Source organism: Megalobrama amblycephala, linkage group LG16 (assembly GCF_018812025.1).
Source record: "Megalobrama amblycephala isolate DHTTF-2021 linkage group LG16, ASM1881202v1, whole genome shotgun sequence".
Lineage (NCBI taxonomy): Eukaryota > Metazoa > Chordata > Actinopteri > Cypriniformes > Xenocyprididae > Megalobrama > Megalobrama amblycephala.
This window is the reverse complement of record NC_063059.1, coordinates 4,725,734-4,750,196: the sequence shown is the minus strand read 5'-3', so window position 1 is coordinate 4,750,196 and position 24,463 is coordinate 4,725,734. Positions and strand designations below refer to the sequence as shown.

The window sequence follows — 24,463 nt, the reverse complement described above, 5'->3', positions numbered from 1 at the left end:
AACAGACAGAGTCATCTGACAAATCATAGCAGAATAGACTCTTGGAAAGGAGGAGTTTAGAGAGACTGGATCCTTGATTAAGTCATTTTAGACACTGTCAGAAAAGAGGTGATGCTGCAATGTATCTAATGAGAGTGTTTTTGACCTTGGATGCATATAAACCTATTGTAGGAGACCTCCAAAATAAAATTAAGAACTTTTAATTTTATTAAACATAATTTGGGACACTTTAATGCCAGGAGACCTCAGCTTTGCTTAAGTAGTGGTTTGCTTTGTAGTGGTTTTGGACTAGCCACACGAGGGAACCACAAATATAGTTATTTATGATCTTAAATATTAATATTAATAATGAGGTTTTGGTCTCACATCACCTAAGGTGAGTGTGAGATTGTCAGATGATTCATTTCGATATTTTGGAGCACCAGTCAAGGAAATATCAATCATGGAAGATTGTTGACTAAATTACAATTATATAAATTGGAGGAAGTTCATCATCTGACCAATCTGACGGATTTGTGAGATATTGTTAACTTGTAGAGCCTCTTTCTGTATTATCAACACAAGGAAGACAAAAGTGTAATAAAGGATATTATTAACAAAAGGAGACAATAGTAACTAACAACTACTGAATGGATAAAGTGCAAAAAGATTGATATGTGCAAGTGAATGAGTTGGATGTTACTATGGCAGTTACAAGTTAATCTTATGGAAAGATAAACTGTAGTTTCTCTAGAAGAAATAAGATAAAACTTATTCTGAATTCAACAAATAAACCAAGAGATTATTTGTTATAAACTGCCAAGGTTTCCTGGAAAGAGGTTTGGTAAGTGATATTTACATCCGCCTGGTTGTGCTGAATCCGAGGGTGACATCTTCCCCTTGTTGAGCTGGGCAGCGTTGCAGTGAGAAGAAAGGAGTTGGAATACGTTTCACAGACTTGAACACAAAGTACTTGAACGTTGAACTCCTGAAGCACAGAGAAGGTTCTTTTTCTGGAACACGCCGAAGAAAAAGCCTTGAAGTTGAAGGTTCTGATATCTGTGTAGAAGATCTGTGCAATCTGTAACATGCAGATGGAAGGATCTCTGATGAGAAGATTCTGAAGTCGGTGCAGATCTGGGGGATCTCTAATGAGAGGATTTTGCAGTTGGTGTAGAAGATATTTTGAAGATGGCTTGTCGTCATTGTCTGCGTTGCAGTTTTCAGACTTCCCAAGTTCACTTCTTGCAGAACTTCCTTGTTTCTCTCATTAAAGCTTCAGAGTCTTGAGAGAGCAACTTCACAACTCTGTAGAGTCGGTCTTAGCTTAGCTAGCTTAGCACATCTTGGGACTGGGACTGGAACAGGAACTGGAGCCTGGAACCAGAACGGGAAACTGCAGCAACCCGACAAACTGGAACAATTCTCTGTCTCAGAGACAAACTATTTAATCTGTCCCGAAAAGAAGAAAAATGCAAATTGGCACCTTTCAGATCCAATGTTTTGATTGGCAGATGCTGTCAGAGGTGGCCACTGGATGGCCCCTCTCTTGCATGAGGTTCATTTGCAGAGCTTAAAGTTCATGTTTAGAACAATGTCTTAAATGTTTTTTTCTATGCATATTTCACTTTCCAAACCAATTTCAGATTAACCTAGGCATCGTACTGAAAACAAGACCAAACATCATTGAGTTATATTGAACTTTTACCTATGCATTCATGTATACCTTAATAGGTAAGTTTGTATATTTTGTATATACACAAACATCTTTCAATCAGAAGATTTGCTCAATTTTGTCAATTGTGTGTCCATTGTGTGCCCTTTGTGGCTTCAAACCACATGGCAAACCTGTTTGGTGAGTGGAGTCAGCTCACACCTCAGGTCTTAAAGGTGCCATAGAATGCTTTTTCCAAGATGTAATATAAGTCTAAGGTGTCCCCTGAATGTGTCTGTGAAGTTTCAGCTCAAAATACCCCAAAGATTTTTTTAAATTCACTTTTTAACTGCCTATTTTGGGGCATCATTAAATATGCACAGATTCAGCGTGCTTCCCCTTTAAATGCTCGCAGTCCCCGCCCCCAAGCTCGTGACTCTATAATACATTGCATAAACAAAGTTCACACAGCTAATATAACCCTCAAAATGGATCTTTACAAAGTGTTCATCATGCAGCATAACCGATTATGTAAGTATAGTATTTATTTGGATGTTTACATTTGATTCTGAATGAGTTTGAGGCTATGCTCCATGGCTAACGGGCTAAAGCTAACGTTACACACATGCTGGAGGGGAGTGCCTGCCAAAAATATGGCTGAGGCAAAGGTCTCAAAGCAGTTCTCAAACTACCCAGCAACTCCCCCTCGGGTCATACCAGGCTGTCAGTGACAGCATTCCCTTTGGCCAACAGCCCAAGCTGACTTCCAAAAGGCTTCTACCTTTCCCTTTTAACAAATAGAGCCTAAAGAAATCGCTAAGGCGTCCGGAATCCAATTTTCCGTAAAGAAAAGTGGTCCCTTTAAGGGAATGTGGCCAAGGAACCAAAGGGAACCTCGGCTAGTCACTCTCGAGGGGAGCAGGGTCACCCTCATTGCCACCAGGGAGGCCGACCTGGTCTTCTTGGGGAACAGACTCAGTTCAGGCCAATCCTGTCTGAATACAGAGCCTCTAAAATGCATTCTTCAGGAAGATAGTAGGTAAGATTGACTGCAGAAAGTCAGAAACCAGCTCAGACCCACGCGTAGAGACGGGCATCCTGGAGAGCAGAACTCAGCTGAGTGCTATGAACCCTCATATCGAGGGGAGATAATCCGCTCAACCTAGGATCTACCCAGTGCTTAATTAACGCACTGAGGAGGCTGTGCGCTGAAAACCCTGAAAAGGGGAGCACAAACCAGCCTGAGGCTGACTCTTAAGATGGGGCCTGATCAAGGCCGAACCATCATAATCAGCTTAGGGAGCTAAGCACCATTACAAACCCCGAGGGGGAGCGCAGAGCTCACCTAACAGGTAGACTATGCCAAGAGCACATACTCATGGAGGCCCAAGAGCAACATGACAACAGTTTTATAAAAACAGATGTAAAATTCAGAAAGAGGCCTGTTTCTGATAAAACCATTCTGAACATCTGTCTAAGCAGGCGGCAGACAGACAACTTCCATGGCAGCAATAGAAAGCTGCACAGTGCTCTTATGATCCACCCAACACAATCCAACAAGCAGTGTACTCAGTAAAAGCACCTTTTACTCTTTAAGCAAGAGGAGTACAGCATACGCCAACACGTATTAAGGAAGGCCTGGAAGGCCTATAACCTCAACAGACACGTGGCATCAGCTCATGGCAGTGTTTAGGTCCCAAGCCTGGTAAACAACCCGCAAAAGAGGGGGTTGAATCTACCACTTGGGCCCCTGGCCAACGAAGTGTATAGAAAATAGTTCTCAGAGAGAAATACACCTAAACAAACGCCAGTATATCCAAAAAGGCGGCCCATAGGCTTCCTTCAGGACACATGGCGTAAGTCTCGTGGCCGTTTCCAGGAGCACAAGATCCAACCTAAACTCTAGGTGGCTCTTAGCTCAGCTAGAATCATCGACTCAAAGAGGCAACAATAGGTTAAACCAAACCTCAGTAAGGTTTCACTACTGACATCTCATACTGAGCTGCACAGAAAAAACACAATCTGTGCCAACATGTAAACTAAAAAAGAGGCCTGAAGGGGCCTGCCGATTCAATGACACGTGGCTCCAGCTCGTGAGTTTTCCAGGGAACCAAGCTACAGGGAACCAGCTCTAACCCACTAACTATGGGAAGCTAACTACTACCTGTGCTAGGCTACACTTTCCAAACATTCAAAGTACCCTAGGTTCTGTGACTAAAGGGAACCAACACAACCAGCATGGTCTAAGGGAGGCTAATTAAGCCTACCACCTCAAACAAACATGCTGCAGGGCCTGAAGCAGTGTTTAAAAACAAAACAGTATGTGAGCAACTGATCTATCTACCCTGAGTATGCAAACAAACAGGTGATGCACTCAGTGACACCAAAACCTCACCTAGCTGGGGCTTAAAGGGGGGTCACCAAACACTTAGATAGAGGCAGAGCTTTCCTCAAAAAGGGCCTACTATACATAAGCAGGTGTCAACCGGTGGCAGCATATTAAGCTCACATACAAATGTAGGGCAAACGTCTAGAACTTCAAAAGGAAACTTTGATGTGCATGCTTTAAGAAAAAGAAGAAAAATATATCCCTACCACAGATTCTCAAATCTGCTCCAAGCCTAGAGGACGGAGCTAAATGCATCGTCAACTCAACTTGAAAGAAATCAAGTAGCTCGGAAGAGAGCATTTTTCTCACAGCATGAAAGTTCTAGAGAGTGGGGCCTAGCAAACATATATTGCCAACACTATCTGCTCAAAGATAAGGGCCTACCACCTGAGAAACAGCATCAGGTTTTTAACAAAACAGTCTACAACCTAGCTGTTAAACTCATGATTGCACCTACATAAGTAAGGGGACAATCTGGGCAAACAAATACCGGCCACTCCCTCAGGAGGAGGCCAAAACTAGAATACATATGGGGGTTTTAACTTCACATGCACCATACGCAAACTTAGTCCTAGCCTGGGCAGCAGGTACAGGCCTATCACAACAACAGGCGCTATAACAAGCCCGATCTCTACCAACTATTTTCAGAGAGAAAAATAGCAAAGATCAAGCTCAAATGCCGGGCAGCCTGCTAAGGCCGCCGCAAATAAACTGAAGTGATGAGTGCCAGCTCAAACTATACTGAAGATAGCCGAATGGCTGAACATACAGAGAAAAACTGAACAGCAGCCATTTTGTGGCTCGCTCAGTCAATCTCACACTCCAGTTCTGCCCAAAGAACCCCTAATGCATTTGCTGTTACACATTCAGGAAATGACACAGGAATAAAAACAAGGCCACATTTTTAATAATTTCAAATAGACCCTGTCTTACCTTCCGTGGCTCGCAGACCAAAGATTCCGTCTTCAATCCTTATCAAAGGGGAAGAACGATATCCCTGGTTCCGTAAACCCGCGAACCTTTTCACTATCAAGCCAGAAGGCGGGCCTTCAGAAAAAATTTCATCATAGGCCGGCCACCGGCCTGACTGTTCAAAGGTGTTATATCCTGAACATGCACAGTTAAAAACGTATCCCGGGAGGACAAAGAGAGGGGGCGAAGGAAATTTTTACTAAAAAATTCCCCTCGCCAAGAAAGGGGATCGATCAGCAGCACTGATCGCGCCAGCGATCGATCACCTCTCTTAGATCACCTCTCCTTCTCTTTGCATCCCGCCGCTTCTGCGACTTACTCCGTGGTGGAGGAGGCGCTTGAGCGGCGACACTGGATCTCTGACCCTGCCTCTGAGCCTCGGCTCGAGGCGGGCCAGAGCCTCCCGGCCGTCTGGGCCCAGAATCGGACCTGAGCGGAATGCATTTCTTAAATGCTGCTGAGCGCGCCCTCGCTTCCCTGAACTTTCCAACTACTGCCTCAACGGAGCCGCCGAAAAGCTCAGATGGCGAGACCGGGGCATCGAGGAGAGAGCCCTTTTCTTTCTCCCCGATGTCCGCCATGTTTAACCACAGATGTCTCTCCGTGGCCACCATAGCCACCATCAATCTACCAATCGAGGCGGCTGTCTGCTTGGTGGCCCGGAGAGCGAGATCCGTGGTCTGGCGCAACTCAGCCACTGCTTCAGGGGACAAACCTTGCCCCTGATCCAGGTCCTTCAGCAGGTCAGCCTGGTATGCTTGTAACACCGCCATAGTGTGTAAAGCAGCACCAGCCTGGCCTGCAGCAGCATATGCTCTGCCGTTCAGACGAGATGTCATTTTAAGGGGTCTGGACGGCAGAACCGGAGCTTTAAGTGTCGGTGCGCTGCCCGTGGCAAGATAGTTCGCGAACGTCTCGTCAATGGGGGGCATCGACACATACCCGTACTGGCCCAATCCCTCCACATCAGCGAAATTCCCCCACTGATGCAGATGAATTCTGGCCGAATACGGGTTCTTCCATGCCTTCTTAACCTCAGTATGCAGGTCCGGAAGGAATGGAAGGCTCACTGGAATTACGGGGTTGTGATCGGAAGGAAACCGTTCGTCCAGCCTGCCGCGAGTGGGCTCTTTCCTTACGCGCTCCCACGGCAGCTGCAGCCTGCCGGCGGCGCGCTCCACAACCTCCAGTAATTCGGCATATGCTGGACAGGGGGGCTTGGAAGAGAAAGAAGCAACCTCAGTCCCTTCTTCCTCTTCCATAGCCACCTCCTGCTCTCGGGGGCTCTCAGCCAGAAGAGCACTCTCTCCTGGATCCGATGATGTCAAGGAAAGAACATCATCGTCATCCAAGAGCTCATCCCCGCCAGCCGCCGCCCGAGGTTGAGAGACCGTAACACCTCTTTCAAACTTGGCGGTGAGCTCCACCTGTGAGCCCCATGAATGCAGCCGCCGCTCGGCCTCAGCGCGAGCGGGACCAGATCCACCGGGCACAGGTGTTGACGTTTCTCCCCTCGAGAAGAGAGCCAGGCGGGAACGGAGCGTTTTCATAGGAAAACCCTCACAACTCTCACAGCCAGTGTTCTCAAACGCTGCCTGTGCATGCTCTTCTCCCAGACAGATAACACATAGGGTGTGAGGATCCTTCGGAGTCAAAAACCTCGGGCAAGGATCTGCACACTTCCTAAAACGTTTTACTTTGTCCTCAGACATAGCTCAACAGGGAATACTCACTTGGAGACACGAACAGTCCCGAAAGACGAAAGGATAGAGACTGTCTCTCCAGGCGCTCCCTTTATACTTCCGGGTCGCGCCGTATATGACGTCATAGGCTGTCGCCGGCCAATAGGAATTGGAGTTGTTGGATAGTGCTTTCGACACCTGGGTCACGTGACGGTTCCCCAATGCATTCTGTCAACGCAGAGTGGAGTTCCCTTTCGAAAGGGAACAAGTCCATTAAGGCTTTTAATGTCACAATTATGTTCTGTTTGAGTTTGTTTTCTGTCTTTGCTTTGGACAGAAAACGGAAGTTTAGGAGTCATATGAGATAACCTGAGTATATGACACATGCAAATGCAGAAGTCTGGTCTCAACAAAAGCACAGGAGAGAGACAGATGAAACATTATTTTCCATAATCATATCTGTATTTATTATTGCAATGGTCAGCATAGGCTATGTAGTGTTTAGCATTGCATAATATATATTTCTGGCTCATACAGTGATCAGAATCCACATCAGATAACAATCTGAAGTTATTTCAGACACTTGAAAGTGAGTTTTGAGCTGAAAAATGTCCAAAATATTTATGTTAGCTGGTAGCCTGACATAACATTAGAAATGAACAGTGGCTTTGATCCTCTCCTGATAAACTCCACCTTCATGACCACTCCTCAAGCCCCTGTTGGCCCGCTTTGGACCAAGGTATTCAGCATGCCAAAAAACCCTGCCTGTTGGCCCAGAGGAAACGATGAATAGCCTGATCAAGTCCCAGAAGGGACAGTGGAAACACGACTATTGGAAACGTGGCTATTGAATATGGGTATAACTGTACACAGCCCTCTAATACACATCATAGTATACATGTGTTATGCACTATTTAACTCCCTCGGGTCGGCAGTCACGCCGGCGTGATCACCGCGTTTTTTTTCTAACTAGTGTGAAAGGGACTCAAAATACTCCGTCAATGTTGCACATACAATTAAGAGCTATACACCGTTTTAATCTGTGGAATATCTTCTTTTATTTGTGTACACTCAGAGTAAAAACAAAATGTTGTGCTTTTTGTAAAATAAAGAAAACTAACATGATGCGTGATCTCTCATCTCCCTCTGAACGAACTCCAATCTGATAGTTCTCAGAAAATTAACTGTAACTTATGAATACTAATGACAAAAAAAATGACACATATGTCTAAAGAAATGTTGAAATGCCAGGTTTTAAATTGTACAAGTCAAATCGAAAACAAACCTTTTGTGTTTATGTAATCTGTATGAAAAGAGAGCCATGTCAGAAGTCCTTGATTCAGCTCATTATCCACTAATGCGGCCACGCCCACGGCAAATTTGCCCAGGCAAATTCAGTCAATACATGCATACATCGTCTCAATCGTGTATTTGTTGTCTTGAAAAGTGTTTTGAATAGCCATAGTTAGCGATCTCTGGCCTCTGTTAGTTCAGTTATTTCCTGGATTGCCTATTCTTCTTTAGCATTGGCATTTGTGGACTAAAAGTGCACAGAGCGCCCTCCGGCTGCCAGTATGAATTAAAACACAGTATCCAGCGTTCATAGTGATAACAATAAATATTGAATAAATATTACTCCTCTGTATAGAAAATTGACATAAACATGAGAATCCATCAATATTTCTCCAAATGTGCATGCTTTTAAGCTAAAAGCCTATATGAAATGCCATAGAGGTAACATAACTGTTCAGACACTTTGTATCATAGAAATGCATTATATTTTAATAATAGAATACCATTATTTTAAATTGTAATAATATTTCACAGTATTGCTGTTTTTTCTGTATGTTTGATTTACATTATGATGAGCTGAGACATGATCAACAGGGTTTTTTCACAGCCTACCTGACTGAAAGACTGAAACACAGCATACTGTGTTTCTTGACCAAAGATGTTTTAGAAAATTTAAATCTCTCTATTGTTTTATATGAAGGAGTAGGAATGATAATTTTTACATAATTTTGAAGCAAAAACTCTAGTCTACAACCTCCAATACCCAGAAGTCTTGTGAACACAGATTTAATATATATTTTTTGGCTTTATTTCAGTGACTTAAGTTTTTTGTTTTTCAATAACCACGCATAAACGTTATTCCTTCAAAAATACAAACATGTACATACATGTTCCTTACATATTATTGTAGCCTAGTTTGTGCTGAATATAGTGTAATGACACTTTTTCCATTAATATGTTTATGAACAACTGAAAAAAGCACAAATGTCAGGGCATGTCAAAACTTCTCCATGGCCCCAAATCAGCCTCAGACCCCTGAGGGTTAAAGTATACTGTACCTCAGTGTATTGTGTTTGTGTACAAATTTACATATTTTATGAACACACCATAAAGTGTTTTCTTTGTTCTGCTCTTTTATTTGTTAAAGTTTGATTAAACCATCAATATATGAAGAAAATATTATATATATATATATATATATATATATATATATTTATTTATTATATATATATATATATATATTATTATTTTTTTTTTTTATATATATATATATTTTGAGGAAGACTAAACACTACACTTTAAGTTACTTATGTGGCAAAATTATTTGGAAAATAGAAATTAGAAATTATTTATTTCTACAGTAAGAGGTTTATTTTACTATGCAAAAAGTGCATAGGAAAACAAAAAGCTCACAGGAAAAATTGTACATTGACTATGACATAATCGGTTATTAATATTTCATGTTCTCTTTTGTCTTTACATATGTTCATAATTTCTTTGTTTGACATCATGGCCAAACAATGGGTGAAAAATATAATTTCACAATGGGTGAAAAATATTGTGTCTGCACAATTTGGCAGTTTGGCATTGCATTATCACAAATAAAACAGTTGAATCCAAGCACATATACACAATATGCCTACAAAATCTTTATTATACATACATATATATATTAAAATAATTCCATATTAATAAGCCAAGTTGCTACAAACAATAACTATATAAAATATTACTTGGCAGAAAAAATCACTTTTACACACAACCTACTCTGGGTTATTTCCTACTTCTTAACAGGAACAATTTGCTTTAGATTTGGTTTGGGTCAGCCAGCAAATCAGATAGCAGAAGATATTGTGTCATCCCAGACACAAACTGTTTGTACTTCTGCCCTCAGGCAGACATTATGGATATCTGTCCACTAGAACATATAAGCACAAAAACTATTTATACAGCTGTACATACAGTACACAACGCATAAATCTGTACATCTGTACATCAAATCTGTACAAGTCTTCTGTTCCAGATGTATACCACATTATTGTTATTGTTTTTTTTCCCCTTAGCCTTATTTTAAATGTTCTTTCTGTTCTCGTGTCATGTATGTATGTATATATGTATGTATGTATGTATGTATGTATGTATGTATGTACCAAGAGCTCCTGAAAAACCACAATAAATTTCTTGTGTTTGCGTGAAAAAAGCTCATTCTGATTCTGAGATTATAAAGGTCACAGACAAGAAAAGCATATGATCTTTTGACTAAATATTTACTCAGATATTCTCACTCGTTTCCTGAAAAAAAGCCTCAAAACTTCCTGCCGTATTGTTGTCAGATTTACTGCATAAATAAATGGGTTCAAAATGGGTGGTATAAGAAGGAATTCCATGGCCATGAAATTACGCACACCTTGAGACACATTCTTTGAGCCATAACGACTGTACAGTACATCAAAAAACAATGCAATAGCCACATTGAACAATGAAAGCAGATGTGGCATACATGTTTGCATGAATTTTTGCCTGACCTCTATTGACTTTAGGCACTTTCTAATCAACTGAATATATGAGCAATATATCAATACTGTATGTCCAAAGCATACAAAAATAACAATGTACCCAAACACATTATTTACTGTTGTAGAAAAACACGACAGTTTTGCAACTGCCCAAATCTCACAATATAACTTTTCAATGGTAGAGCCACATAAAGTGAGTCTAGCTGTTAATACAATTAAAACAAATATACAAAAAGATGGAAGCAGCCAGCAGAAAAGGATACATTCAAGAACCCTCTGATTGGTCATTATTGAATGATACTCCAGTGGTCTACATATTGCCACATATCTGTCATATGCCATCACTGTTAATGTTGAAATTTCAGACAAGGCAAATGAATAAATGACAAATATCTGAATCATACATCCAACATAAGAAATAATGTGATTCTCTGATAACAAATCATACATGAATTTAGGGTAGAATCCAGCAGTGCCATAAAGTGCATTTATGCACAAATTACATATAAAAACATACATTGGCTCATGAAGCGTCTTTTGTGAGATTATAGTGAAAATAACAACTACATTACACAACACCATTAGGGGATAAAACAGTGCAGTGAGGGAAAAAAACACAAATCTGTTTTCAAGTGTTTCATTAAGTCCAGAGAGTGTAAATACTAAGACACTGGACACATTCTCCAGCGGTGGCTGCATCTGGAATGATATGCAATTATTATGCAGTAGTTAATAATAATAATAAGATCTAAAAACTGTATTAATTTAAACTGTCATGAATTCTGAAAATGAGAAAACCCACCACATAACTTATAACATTATCCAAGTATGTTATACAGTTTTACTTGAGGTTTGTTCAGCTGCACAAAGGAAATATCCTCTAGCAGCAGCATGCATTGTTTTTGTTGAATAATTCACAGTTGAAATCTTACCATGTTCTCTCTTTCTATGTTTCCCATTGTGTTCCGTAAACGATTTGGTTTGCTATATATGGACACTGGTCTCATGCTAATTGTGTTGACCACAAACATTGAAAACAGTTTTAACAAGCTCTCTAAAGGCTGCTTTTCTCTAATGTTAAAATGATGTCCATCTATGCTCATAAGTAGAACTGCACATAACATTTGTCCATTTAAACTTTTCATTCATTTTCTTGCTAATATATCAGGCCCCACATTAACTGATACATAAATGCAGAATAAATTCTGTTAGAACAAAATTATATACTTATTAATTTATTATTATTACTTTTGAGCTGTAAGCAAGCCTTTCCTTACTAAAGTGACTGCATGCACAAATCAAGTTACTAGGGCTGGGACAATATATCGATTCACAATACAAAGAATCTGTGTCGATTCTGATATTTTCCAAATGTTTCACGATTCTCTCTCAAATTGATTCAGAGCTTAATTTTTAACAGCAGATGGCATTATGCTTTAGAAACACTTGCACTCTGCTTGCTTCCAGTTCCTTTACACTCACCACTTAAACCTAAAATAATCATTCATAAAGGTCGAAAAGGTTGAAGCGAATTACAAGGGTGTTCACAGTAGGCTTCGTTTACATTAATGTTGCATCATAAAAGCATTCTGAGCCGAGGTGCAAGTATATTTAACCACTTACATGACTAACTACATGACTAATGCGGTAAATTATTTATTTATTTATTTTCACAAACGAAGCACTCACATCACTTCATAAAATTGAGTTTAAGCAACTGGAGTCACATGGAGTACTTTAATCTTATCTTTCTGGACCTTGGAGTGGTAGTTGTGTTGGATCTCTATGGAGGGACAGAAACTTTTCAGACTTCATGAAAAAGATCTTAAATTGTGTTCCGAAGATGAACAAAGGTCTTACGGATGTGGAACGACACGAGGGTGAGTAATTAATGTTCATACAGAACACTGCTGACAGGATTCTGAGCAGAACCAGAAAATATGAACATATCACACCAGTCCTCATGTAACGAAGCGGGACTCAGGGACTCAGGGTAGGATCCATTTGCAAGCTTTTATTGAACAATGTTCGTGGTCAACAGGGTTGGAAAGGTTACTTTTAGAATGTATTTCACTACAGATTACAAAATACATGCTTTAAAAAGTAATCAGTAATGTATTTCGTTACATTACTCAAGTTTAGTAACTTAATCTAAATACTTTGGAATACTTTGGAATACTTAACACAAAGGACCATATTAACTTGATGTTCTGTTTTAAGTTTATAGTTTTTTTAGACATAACCTATGTGTTGGTAAAGAATTTCAATATCTTGATAAACAAATTATGAAAATATTTGTTTCTTTTGAGATCACATCCATATAATTACTATTGATATCATTCATAAATTATGTTTGTAAAGATGTGCATCAGAGGGATAACAAAATATTAAATAACAACAATAAAATATTGTTAATAATAATATAGGTTGTTTTATAGGTGTATAGAGTCGAATTGACACAGTGGTTTAAATTGTTTTATTAACAAAGTTTGTTTGTAACATTTAGAATGTTTATAAAGAAAATGAAATGAAATGAAATGATTTACCCAATAATCTCGAGAGAAGGCCTGTATTCAAAGCTGACACACCTACGGTTTCTCAACAGTTTTTTGCATCTCTCCACCACCACATTTTACAGGTTTGGGAAAAAAATATGATCATTTTGTGTGAACTATCCCTAGTATAAATATATTTATACTAATATTTAACCTTAGTGCACTGATGCCCCTATTTTGATTTTTCATGGCCAACAGAAGCAAACTGGCTGATTCTGATACTGGTTGCGGATTTTTTAAAGCAAATTTATTTGTTGTTTATTTGTTCAAAAAATATGTGTAGCTCTTTGATATTAGAGGCAAACACTTCATTTTTATCACAGTCCCAACAAATGAACATGAGCATGATCAGTTGTTTTTAATTTAAATTATTGTATAATTTTAAGATTAACAGAAAAAAAAAACAGCATGGTCTGACTTTAGCTTTGTGAAATTATGCTACATATGACACCTGCAAAAAACAAAATCAGCAGACGGACTGAATGAAATGCAAATTCACTCTCTGACAGTAGGTGGCGCTTATGGAACAGCAGTGATATAGCGTTTCCATGGTTACCTCTATACACACACACAGCAGCGCTGCGCTGCGCTGCGCTGGAGATAAGAGGAAAAGCCATCAAAACTTTTCTGAAGTCAGTTCCCTTCAGAGATACATTCATATCAACCCCAATTTAATATTTATATTATTCTTCCTATATTTTGCGAACAGTGAGCTTGTGCATGGTGCAGTATTTCCTCTGCTGGTGCGTCTGTTCTCCTCTTTGTGTCCGTTTTCAGCGTATGCCTGTGTTAACGTCCTGTTGACAGGCTTAGTAAATATTTCCTGACATTTTGGGAAATTATTACAGAGCAGTTTGTTTGCAAGCCCGGAATAAAGATAGACCAAAATAAAACAAAAAAACCTTTGGATTTATGACCAGTGGACTACTCTATTTTTGATCATGAACTTGAGTGCGCACCATAAAGGCCTACGTTACCTAAACATTTGGAGTGAATTATTAAGATTTAAAGTTTCTCTGTAAAGCTGGCTTTATAAAACATTATTTAATGCATGATTAAGTGGATGTTAATTCTATGAGGATTTTGTGTTATTTTTCAAAGACCTAATAAATTCTTATAAATATTAACCGTAGGCTAATGATAACCATATAAAGCTCAACGTACGAGTAAATGGGAAAATAAGGAGTAAATAAGGAAAATAACATTTTCAAAGACCAAGAACAGCTTATAGGCCTACCTCAAGATGCTTTTTCAGATTAGATGTTGAATCGTTTGAAGCCGACAGAAGTTTTGTTGCAGGTAGACATAGCTTGCATTGCACTATGATGTTACTGTACATCCTTTTTCATGTTTATATAAGTAAAACTGTCTTTGAATTTCCACTAGAGAAATGCGTTATGCCCTGTTTTCCCGTCCATTTTTGCGTGCGATCTCATGTCTGCACTCTGCAGGTTGCAGGTTGCTTTATCTGAAGAGGTTGCGTGCGTTTTTTTTTTTTTTTTTAAACAGACAGAGTCGGATAATCATCAACTATTGGCTCGTTGGTTAAAAATCCTCAAACAGCTTACGCTAATAGCCTATTAAATGAAATAAATGACATACAAATTCAAATTAAACACTTTGGTAATCTAAAATACTTTTTGAATGTAACTGTAATTTGATTTAAAATGTAACTGTAACAAAATACAGTTACTCAAATTTTGTATTTTAAATACGTAACGTCGTTACATGTATTTCGTTAATCCCCAGCCCTGGTGGTCAAACAGGCAAGGGTCAAACAGTGGCAAACAGGTACAGCAGGGACAAGGCAGAATCATGGTCATGGAACAGGCAGCAGAATCAGGGCAGGCAGATATCAATCACAATTCCAGTACAGAGAAAATAGTCCAAAGGGCAGGCAGCAGAGAATCGTACACGGGGAACAGACAGGATCAGTAACAGGCAGACAGACAAGATAACTAACGCTCAGAATTGCCACAAAAGCAAACAAGACCTCGCAATGTATGCGAGGAAGTGAATGGCTTAAATAGTCCAGATAATGTGCTGCAGCTGGGTGTGGTGATTACTGATTGGTGGAGTGAGTGCAGGTGATGGCCAGGGAGGATTATGGGAAATGAAGTCCGGGAATGACTGGAAGCGTGACACCTCGGGTCCTTGCACTGGTAAAAGTACTGTTACTTGTTTATAAATGGTCTAGGTCCTCAATGCATTGCAGATATGCTCATTGAATATAAACCTCACTAACAGATCACTAAGATCATCAGGATCAGGTCATTTAGGGTTCATTCAAAACAAGGAGAGTCTGCTTTTAGCTGTTATGCCAGCCGCAGCTGGAACCAGCTTCCTGAAGAGATCAGATGTGCTCCAACAGTAATCACATTCAAATCCAGACTCAAAACACATCTGTTTAACCTTGTATTTACTGATTGAGCACTGTGCTATGTCTGAACTGATTGCACTTTATTTTATATGTATCACCTCTGCTTTTAATTATTTTCTTGTTTTTATTTTTAATGCATTTTATATCAATCTCTTATGCATCCTCTTTTTATTTCTGATTGTTTTAATGCATTTTAAATCTTGCTGTCTGGTTGGAAGAGCTGGAAGAATTAGGAAGTAAAACTTTGTTATCCCTGTATGGAGCTCTGGACAGAGCTAGTCCAGGAAGATTTGTCTGTAAGGGTACTATTTAACATACAGCTACCTGACAAATATAAATATTCTTACAGTTATCCGTCCAGTGCGAGGAAGATCCGTTTAGATCCGCTCTGATGGATAGATCCGCTTTGACGGACAACAAAGTTGAGTTAGCCCTGGTGGTTCCAGAAAGATTTGTCTGCAAGGGTACTGTTTAAACACAGAGCTACCTGACAAATATTCTGACTGACTCTTCCATCCAGATCCAGGGATATTCTGTGCTTTTATTCTTATTTTTATTTATTATGCATTCCATTTTTATTCTTATGTATTTGTTTCCTTTATATGTAAAGCCATTTGAATTACCATTGTGTATGAAATGTGCTATATAAATAAACCTGCCAATTAAGGGCCTTACAGATGACAATCATGCTTTAATTCAGCTCAATTCAGTTCAAGTGTTATTCTCATCCAATAGTGTCAGTGCAGTCAAATAAGTATTATCACTGAATGTTAAATACTAGGGCTGGGCGATATATTGCATGCGATTGTCACGCGCATTTCATCAGTAAAGCCGGTTCCCTGATTACCGCGAAATCGCCATCACCTGCTTTCAAATGGAACGGCATTTAATAGACAGAGTCGTAATTCACTGACAATCTACGCAATATTGCGTTCATTTTCGCAGATGAATCGCCTTCGATATGAACGCGATATTGTGTAGCTTGTCATTGAACTAAGCAAGCCAACTAAGCAAGCCAAAGGTTAGAGTGGCAAGGAACCCTGTGGCGAGGGGGGCATGGTTCAGCGAAGTCTGCAGCGGCAGAGAGTCTGGAGACGCACGGTGAGTGAGTGGGTTAAACGAACACCTGTCTCTTGTTTCAGTAATTGGCATGGAGAGAGTGTAAAACGCCAGGAGAAACAGGAGCGTTTTGCCAGGGAGGATTATGGGAAGTGTAGTCCAGGAATGACTGAAACCGTGACAATATACAGGTGCTGGTCATATAATAAGAATATCATCAAAAAGTTGATTTATTTCACTAATTCCATTCATAAAGTGAAACTTGTATATTATACTCATTAATTACACACAGACTGATATATTTCAAATGTTTATTTCTTTTAATTTTGATGATTACAACTGACAACTAAGGAGAATCCCAAATTCAGTATCTCAGAAAATTAGAATATTACTTAAGACCAATACAAAGAAAGGATTTTTAGAAATCTTGGCCAACTGAAAAGTATGAACATGAAAAGTCTGAGCATGTACAGCACTCAATACTTAGTCGGGGCTCCTTTTGCCTGAATTATTGCAGCAATGTGGCGTGGCATGGAGTCGATCAGTCTGTGGCACTGCTCAGGTGTTATGATAGCACAGGTTGCTCTGATAGTGGCCTTCAGCTCTTCTGCATTGTTGGGTCTGGCATATCGCATCTTCCTCTTCACAATACCCCATAGATTTTCTATGGGGTTAAGGTCAGGTGAGTTTGCTGGCCAATTAAGAACAGGGATACCATGGTCCTTAAACCAGGTACTGGTAGCTTTGGCACTTTGTGCAGGTGCCAAGTCCTGTTGGAAAATGAAATCTGCATCTCCATAAAGTTGGTCAGCAGCAGGAAGCATGATGTGCTCTAAAACTTCCTGGTATACGGCTGCGTTGACCTTGGACCTCAGAAAACACAGTGGACCAACACCAGCAGATGACATGGCACCCCAAACCATCACTGACTGTGAAAACTTTACACTGGACCTCAAGCAATGTGGATTGTGTGTCTCTCCTCTCTTCCTCCAGACTCTGGGACCCTGATTTCCAAAGGAAATGCAAAATTTACTTTCATCAGAGAACATAACTTTGGACCACTCAGCAGCAGTCCAGTCCTTTTTGTCTTTAAGACGCTTCTGACGCTGTCTGTTGTTCAAGAGTGGCTTGACACAAGGAATGCGACAGCTGAAACCCATGTCTTGCATACGTCTGTGCGTAGTGGTTCTTGAAGCACTGACTCCAGCTGTAGCCCACTCTTTGTGAATTTCCCCCACATTTTTGAATGGGTTTTGTTTCACAATCCTCTCCAGGGTGCGGTTATCCCTATTGCTTGTACACTTTTTTCTACCACATCTTTTCCTTCCCTTCGCCTCTCTATTAATGTGCTTGGACACAGAGCTCTGTGAACAGCCAGCCTCTTTTGCAATAACCTTTTGTGTCTTGCCCTCCTTGTGCAAGGTGTCAATGGTCGTCTTTTGGACAACTGTCAAGTCAGCAGTCTTCCCCATGACTGTGTAGCCTACAGAACTAGACTGAGAGACCATTTAAAGGCATTTGCAGGTGTTTTGAGTTAATGAGCTGATTAGAGTGTGGCACCAGGTGTCTTCAATATTGAACCTTTTCACAATATTCTAATTTTCAGTAAAAATATAATATATATATATTTTTTTTTCTTTGAAATATTGACAAAGCTAACTCAAATTTGATTGCATAAATATCATTAACTCAAATATTTTGCAAATAGCTGTTATAGCTATAGCTAGCAATAGCACACTTGCATATTATATGATAATGTAACTAGCAAAGAGACCATCACTACATTTGCATGTCCTCAACATGCCATATTCATAGTCTTCAAATTTTGGTAACCTTTAAAACTGCAGCATAACAAAAACACCTTTGAATCCCAACATAACAGAAGATTACAAGCTAACACATCTCTCTATATATATTAATTAATTGTGCATCAGAGGGAGAAAGAAAGAAAAGAAAAAACTAGAACTCTGCTGCACTCTTTTAGGTTCAGCTTAATAATATAGGCCTAGTTTCAGAGACAGGGTTTAGATTAAGCCAGCAGTAGGCCTTAGATAAATTAGGTCATTTAAGTAGCTTTTGTTAATGTGCCTTTAAAAAAAAACTGCTCTCCTCTGGCTTTGCTTTGTCCCTTCGTCCCTCTGGCTCCGTTGGCTTCCTCACTCCCTCCAGCTCCACCTTGGTCCTCTGCCGCTCCGGCTCCACCTGTTATCTGATCTTCTTCGTCTTGTTCTCGTATTTATACACAACCAGTGTGACAGCAATAGAAGTGAAGGACTACAATTGCGTTAAGAGCTTGCTCAGGTACTGGGAGAGTTAATTTAATGTTTTGTAAGTAATCATTTAATGTTTTGTAAGTAATCAGCAAGATTTTAAAATATTGTGGTCGATAGTGTCAAATGCAACACTAAGATCCAGTAACACTAATAGAGAGATACAACCCCGATCTGATGATAAGATCAAATCATTTGTAACTCTAATGAGAGCAGTCTCAGTACTATGGTTCGGTCTAAATCCTGACTGGAAATCCTCACAGATACCATTTCTTTCTAAAAAGGAACATAGTTGTGATGAAACTGCCTTTTCTAGTATTTTTGACAGAAAAAGTACATTTGAGATTGGCCTGAAATTGACTAATTCTCTAGGACCAAGTTGTGTTTTTTTTTTTTTTTTTTTAATAAGAGTTTTAATAATTAGCCAGCTTAAAAGTTTTCTGTATGTATCCTAGTGATAAAGATGAATTAACGATATTAAGAAGAGGATCTATGACCTCTGGAACAATCTCTTTCAATAGCTTAGTCGGTATAGGGTCTAACATACATGTTGTTGATTTTGATGATTTAACAAGTTGTTAAACAATTCTTCCTCTCCTATAGCCGCAAATGAATTGAATTTTTCCTCAGGGATACTACAATGCACTGTCTGATGTGATACTGTAGTAGACGGTTGCATGGTTATAATTTTCTCTCTAATATTATCAGTCTTGCAAGTAAAGAAGTTCATAAACACCGGGATGCGCACTGTTTATAGTTTATAGTCAGGTAAACAACATGTAGCATTGTTACGTCATCGCTCGCTCATCAAGTCTGTGGAAACACGTGGACAGTTTGTGATAGGCTCCAGTTAGCCTGGCTGAGAACAGGTTCTGGCTCAGAGAACGCAAACTATTCCAGTGGAAAAGAGCTACTATTCTCTTTTGTTACTACTGGCTCCACCCAGTCTCCTGTCTTCTTCATCGCCGCTGGTACTGCCCAGTCTCCCTCTCCCTCCTCCTCTGGCAAATGTCTCCAGCTCCTCACCTTCATCTCTGCCGGCTCCCTTCATCCCCCGGCTTCACCTCGTCCTGTCGAATCATCGGCTCCATACTCCCTCAGCTCCCCTGTGGCCCATCATCCCTCAGGCTCTGCCGGACATCCTCGTCCCTCCAGCTCTGCCTTGGCCCTCCAGACCAGGGGTGTCATCCCAGTGAACCTATTTGCAAAATGCCAGCATATGTTGTTGACATGTCGAGAAGATGCTGTTTTCTACCCTATGAAAGCCAATCCACTTTGCATGCGCTTCCAAAAGATGAGGAATTGAGAAGAAAAAAACAAAAACAAAAAAAGGTAAAACTGATACCATCGTTACTGTTCGAATCACTATGTGTACAAGTGCTGAGGATGCCTCCATAGCTGACATTTCTGACACATGCTGTAAGTGGTAGACCAATCTCAACAGACAGAGTCATCTGACAAATCATAGCAGAATAGACTCTTAGAAAGGAGGAGTTTAGAGAGACTGGATCCTTGATTAAGTCGTTTTAGAGACTGTCAGAAAAGAGGTGATGCTGCAATGTATCTACTGAGAGTGTTTTTGACCTTGGATGCATATAAACCTATTGTAGGAGACCTCCAAAATAAAATTAAGAACTTTTAATTTTATTAAACATAATTTGGGACACTTTAATACATGAGTTTTTCATAATTTTAGCCATTCAGGAATCCAGAACATTTCACCCTACCATCTTCAAGGTGACCCACAGCGTTTCAACTGGACCCTCTTGTTGATGCTGGGAACTCTGGACTCTGCAAAGAAACAGAGTTTCTGCCAATGTGTGTATGTGTACAATTGCACTTGCAATGAGACTCTGTAGTAGGGAAGCTTGCATGCCAGGAGACCTCAGCTTTGCTTAGGTCTTTGTAGTGGTTTTGGACTAGCCTCACATGAGGGAACCACAAATATAGTTATTTATGATCTTAAATATTAATATTATTAATGAGGTTTTGGTCTCACATCACCTAAGGTGAGTGTGAGATTGTCAGATGATTCATTTCGATATTTTGGGGAACCAGTCAAGGAAATATCAATCATGGAAGATTGTTGACTAAATTACAATTATATAAATTGGAGGAAGTTCATCATCTGACCAATCTGAAGGATTTGTGAGATATTGTTAACTTGTAGAGCCTCTTTCTGTATTATCAACACAAGGAAGACAGAAGTGTAATAAATGATATTATTAACAAAAGGAGACAATAGTAACTAACAACTACTGAATGGATAAATTGCAAAAAGATTGATATGTGCAAGTGATTGAGTTGGATGTTACTATGGCAGTTACAAGTTAATCTTATGGAAAGATAAACTGTAGTTTCTCTAGAAGAAATAAGGTAAACCTTATTCTGAATTCAACAAATAAACCAAGAGATTATTTGTTATAAACTGCCAAGGTTTCCTGGAAAGAGGTTTGGTAAGTGATATTTACATCTGCCTGGTTGTGCTGAATCCGAGGGTGACATCTTCCCCTTGTTGAGCTGGGCAGCGTTGCAGTGAGAAGAAAGGAGTTGGAATACGTTTCACAGCCTTGAACACAAAGTACTTGAACGTTGAACTCCTGAAACACAGAGAAGGTTCTTTTTCTGGAACACGCCGAAGAAAAATCCTTGAAGTTGAAGGTTCTGATGTCTGTGTAGAAGATCTGTGCAATCTGTAACATGCAGATGGAAGGATCTCTGATGAGAAGATTCTGAAGTCGGTGCAGATCTGGGCAGTCTGGAACATGCAGATCTGGAGGATCTCTAATGAGAGGATTTTGAAGTTGGTGTAGAAGATATTTTGAAGATGGGTCTAAGCTTGTCGTCGTTGTCTGCGTTGCAGTTTTCAGACTTCCCAAGTTCACTTCTTGCAGAACTTCCTTGTTTCTCTCATTAAAGCTTCAGAGTCTTGAGAGAGCAAATTCACAACTCTATAGAGTCGGGCTTAGCTTAGTTAGCTTAGCACATCTTGGGACCGGGACTGGAACAGGAACTGGAGCCTGGAACCAGAACGGGAAACTGCAGCAACCCGACAAACTGGAACAATTCTCTGTCTCAGAGACAAACTATTTAATCTGTCCCGAAAAGAAGAAAAATGCAAATTGGCACCTTTCAGATCCAATGTTTTGATTGGCTGATGCTGTCAAAGGTGGCCACTGGATGGCCCCTCTCTTGCATGAGGTTCATTTGCAGAGCTTAAAGTTCATGTTTAGAACAATGTCTTAAAGGTTTTTTTCTATGCATATTTCACTTTCCAAACCAATTTCAGATTAACCTAGGCATCGTACTGAAAACAAGACCAAACATCATTGAGTTATACTGAACTTTTACCTATGCATTCATGTATACCTTAATAGGTAAGTTTGCATATTTTGTATGTACACAAACATCTTTCAATCAGAAGATTTGCTCAATTTTGTCAATTGTGTGTCCATTGTGTGCCCTTTGTGGCTTCAAACCACATGGCAAACCTGTTTGGTGAGTGGAGTCAGAGATGTAATATAAGTCTAAGGTGTCCCCTGAATGAAAAAAAAAAAAAAAAAAAGGTAAAACTGATACCATCGTTACTGTTCGAATCACTATGTGTACAAGTGCTGAGGATGCCTCCATAGCTGACATTTCTGACACATGCTGTAAGTGGTAGACCAATCTCAACAGACAGAGTCATCTGACAAATCATAGCAGAATAGACTCTTAGAAAGAAGGAGTTTAGAGAGACTGGATCCTTGATTAAGTCGTTTTAGAGACTGTCAGAAAAGAGGTGATGCTGCAATGTATCTACTGAGAGTGTTTTTGACCTTGGATCCATATAAACCTATTGTAGGAGACCTCCGAAATAAAATTAAGAACTTTTAATTTTATTAAACATAATTTGGGACACTTTAATACATGAGTTTTTCATAATTTTAGCCATTCAGGAATCCAGAACATTTCACCCTACCATCTTCAAGGTGACCCACAGCATTTCAACTGGACCCTCTTGTTGATGCTGGGAACTCTGGACTCTGCAAAGAAACAGAGTTTCTGCCAATGTGTGTATGTGAAGTTTCAGCTCAAAATACCCCAAAGATTTTTTTTAAATTCATTTTTTAACTGCCTATTTTGGGGCATCATTAAATATACACAGATTCAGCGTGCTTCCCCTTTAAATGCTCGCGGTCCCCACCCCCAAGCTCGCGACTCTATAATACATTGCATAAACAAAGTTCACACAGTTAATATAACCCTCAAAATGGATCTTTACAAAGTGTTCATCATGCAGCATAACCGATTATGTAAGTATAGTATTTATTTGGATGTTTACATTTGATTCTGAATGAGTTTGAGGCTATGCTCCGTGGCTAACGGGCTAAAGCTAACGTTACACACTGTTGGAGAGATTTATAAAGAATGAAGTTGTTTATGAATTATATAGACTGCAAGTGTTTAATAATGAAAATAGTGACTGCTCTTGTCTCTGTGAATACAGTAAGAAACAATGGTAACTTTAACCACATTTAACAGTACATTAGCAACATGCTAACGAAACATTTAGAAAGACAATTTACAAATATCACTAAAAATAAAAATATCATGTCAGTTATTATTGCTCCATCTGCCATTTTCCGCTGTTGTCCTTGCTTGCTTACCTGCATAAAGTCTGTTGATTCTGCTGTGCACAGATCCAGACATTAATACTGGCTTGTCTAATGCCTTGAACATGGGCTGGAATATGCATGAATTTGGGGGCGTACATATTAATGATCCTGACTGTTGCGTCACAGTCTGTGTTATGTTGAGATTCGCCTGTTCTTCGGAGGTCTTTTAAACAAATGAGATTTACATAAGAAGGAGGAAACAATGGTGTTTGAGACTTACTGTATGTCATTTCCATGTACTGAACTCTTGTTAATCAGCTATGCCATGGTAAATTCAAATTTAATTCTATGGCACCTTTAAGTAAAGACCATTTAAAATGAAAATTGCCCCGTGATTTAGTCACCCTCAAGCCATCCTTACTGTATATGACAAATACAATCAGAGTAATATTAATAATCACCCTGATGCTCCTAAGATTTATAATGGCAGAACACAGAAACCACCTGTTTGAAATTCAAGAAAGTGCATCCATCATTTATAAACGTACTCCACACGGCTCTGGGGGGGTAAATAAAGGCCTTCTGAAGAAAAGTGTTTGTATAAGAAAAAATTCCATATTTAACAATTTATAAAGTAAAATATCTAGCTTCCGCTAGACCGCCTTCCGTATTCAACTTGGGAAGATAGTGTAATGGCTCTCGCAGATCAAAACACTTACGCTATGTCCTACGCCTTCCGTATTCAACTTACTTTTAACAAACTTTTTCATAAGTTGAATACGGAAGGCGGTCTGGCGGAAGCTAGTTATTTTACTTTATAATGTGTTAAATATGGATATTTTTCTTACACAAATGCATCGTTTCACTTCAGAAGGGCTTTATTACACCCCAGAGCCATGTGGAGTACATTTATGATGGATGGATGCTTTTTATAGTTTCAAACAGGTTGTACCCATGCACTGCCATTATAAATCTGATTGTATTTGTCTGAAAGAAGAAATTCATATACACCTAGGATGGCATGAGGTTAAGTAAATTATGGAGTAATTTTCATTTTAAAGTGAACTAATCCTTTAAGACTCCAGCATCTATATCTGACCAATGAAAAAAAAAAAA

General features: G+C 39.5%; 1 protein-coding gene across 2 annotated transcripts; it reads right to left on the bottom strand.

Annotated features, from left to right (window-relative positions):
- Positions 1-9,403: 9,403 nt before the first annotated feature.
- On the bottom strand, positions 9,404-11,462 carry LOC125249139 (olfactory receptor 1468-like). Of its 2 annotated transcripts, none has more exons than XM_048161346.1 (2): positions 11,418-11,462; positions 9,404-11,184 (listed from the first exon to the last, which is right to left on the bottom strand). In XM_048161346.1, the coding sequence occupies exons 1-2, from the start codon at positions 11,442-11,444 to the stop codon at positions 10,237-10,239; spliced, it is 975 nt and encodes a 324-aa protein (XP_048017303.1). In that variant the 5' UTR covers positions 11,445-11,462; the 3' UTR covers positions 9,404-10,236. The 2 variants fall into 2 exon arrangements, with proteins under 2 accessions (XP_048017303.1, XP_048017304.1); XM_048161347.1 differs by having other exon boundaries at positions 11,288-11,428.
- Between the last annotated feature and the right edge of the window lie 13,001 nt (positions 11,463-24,463).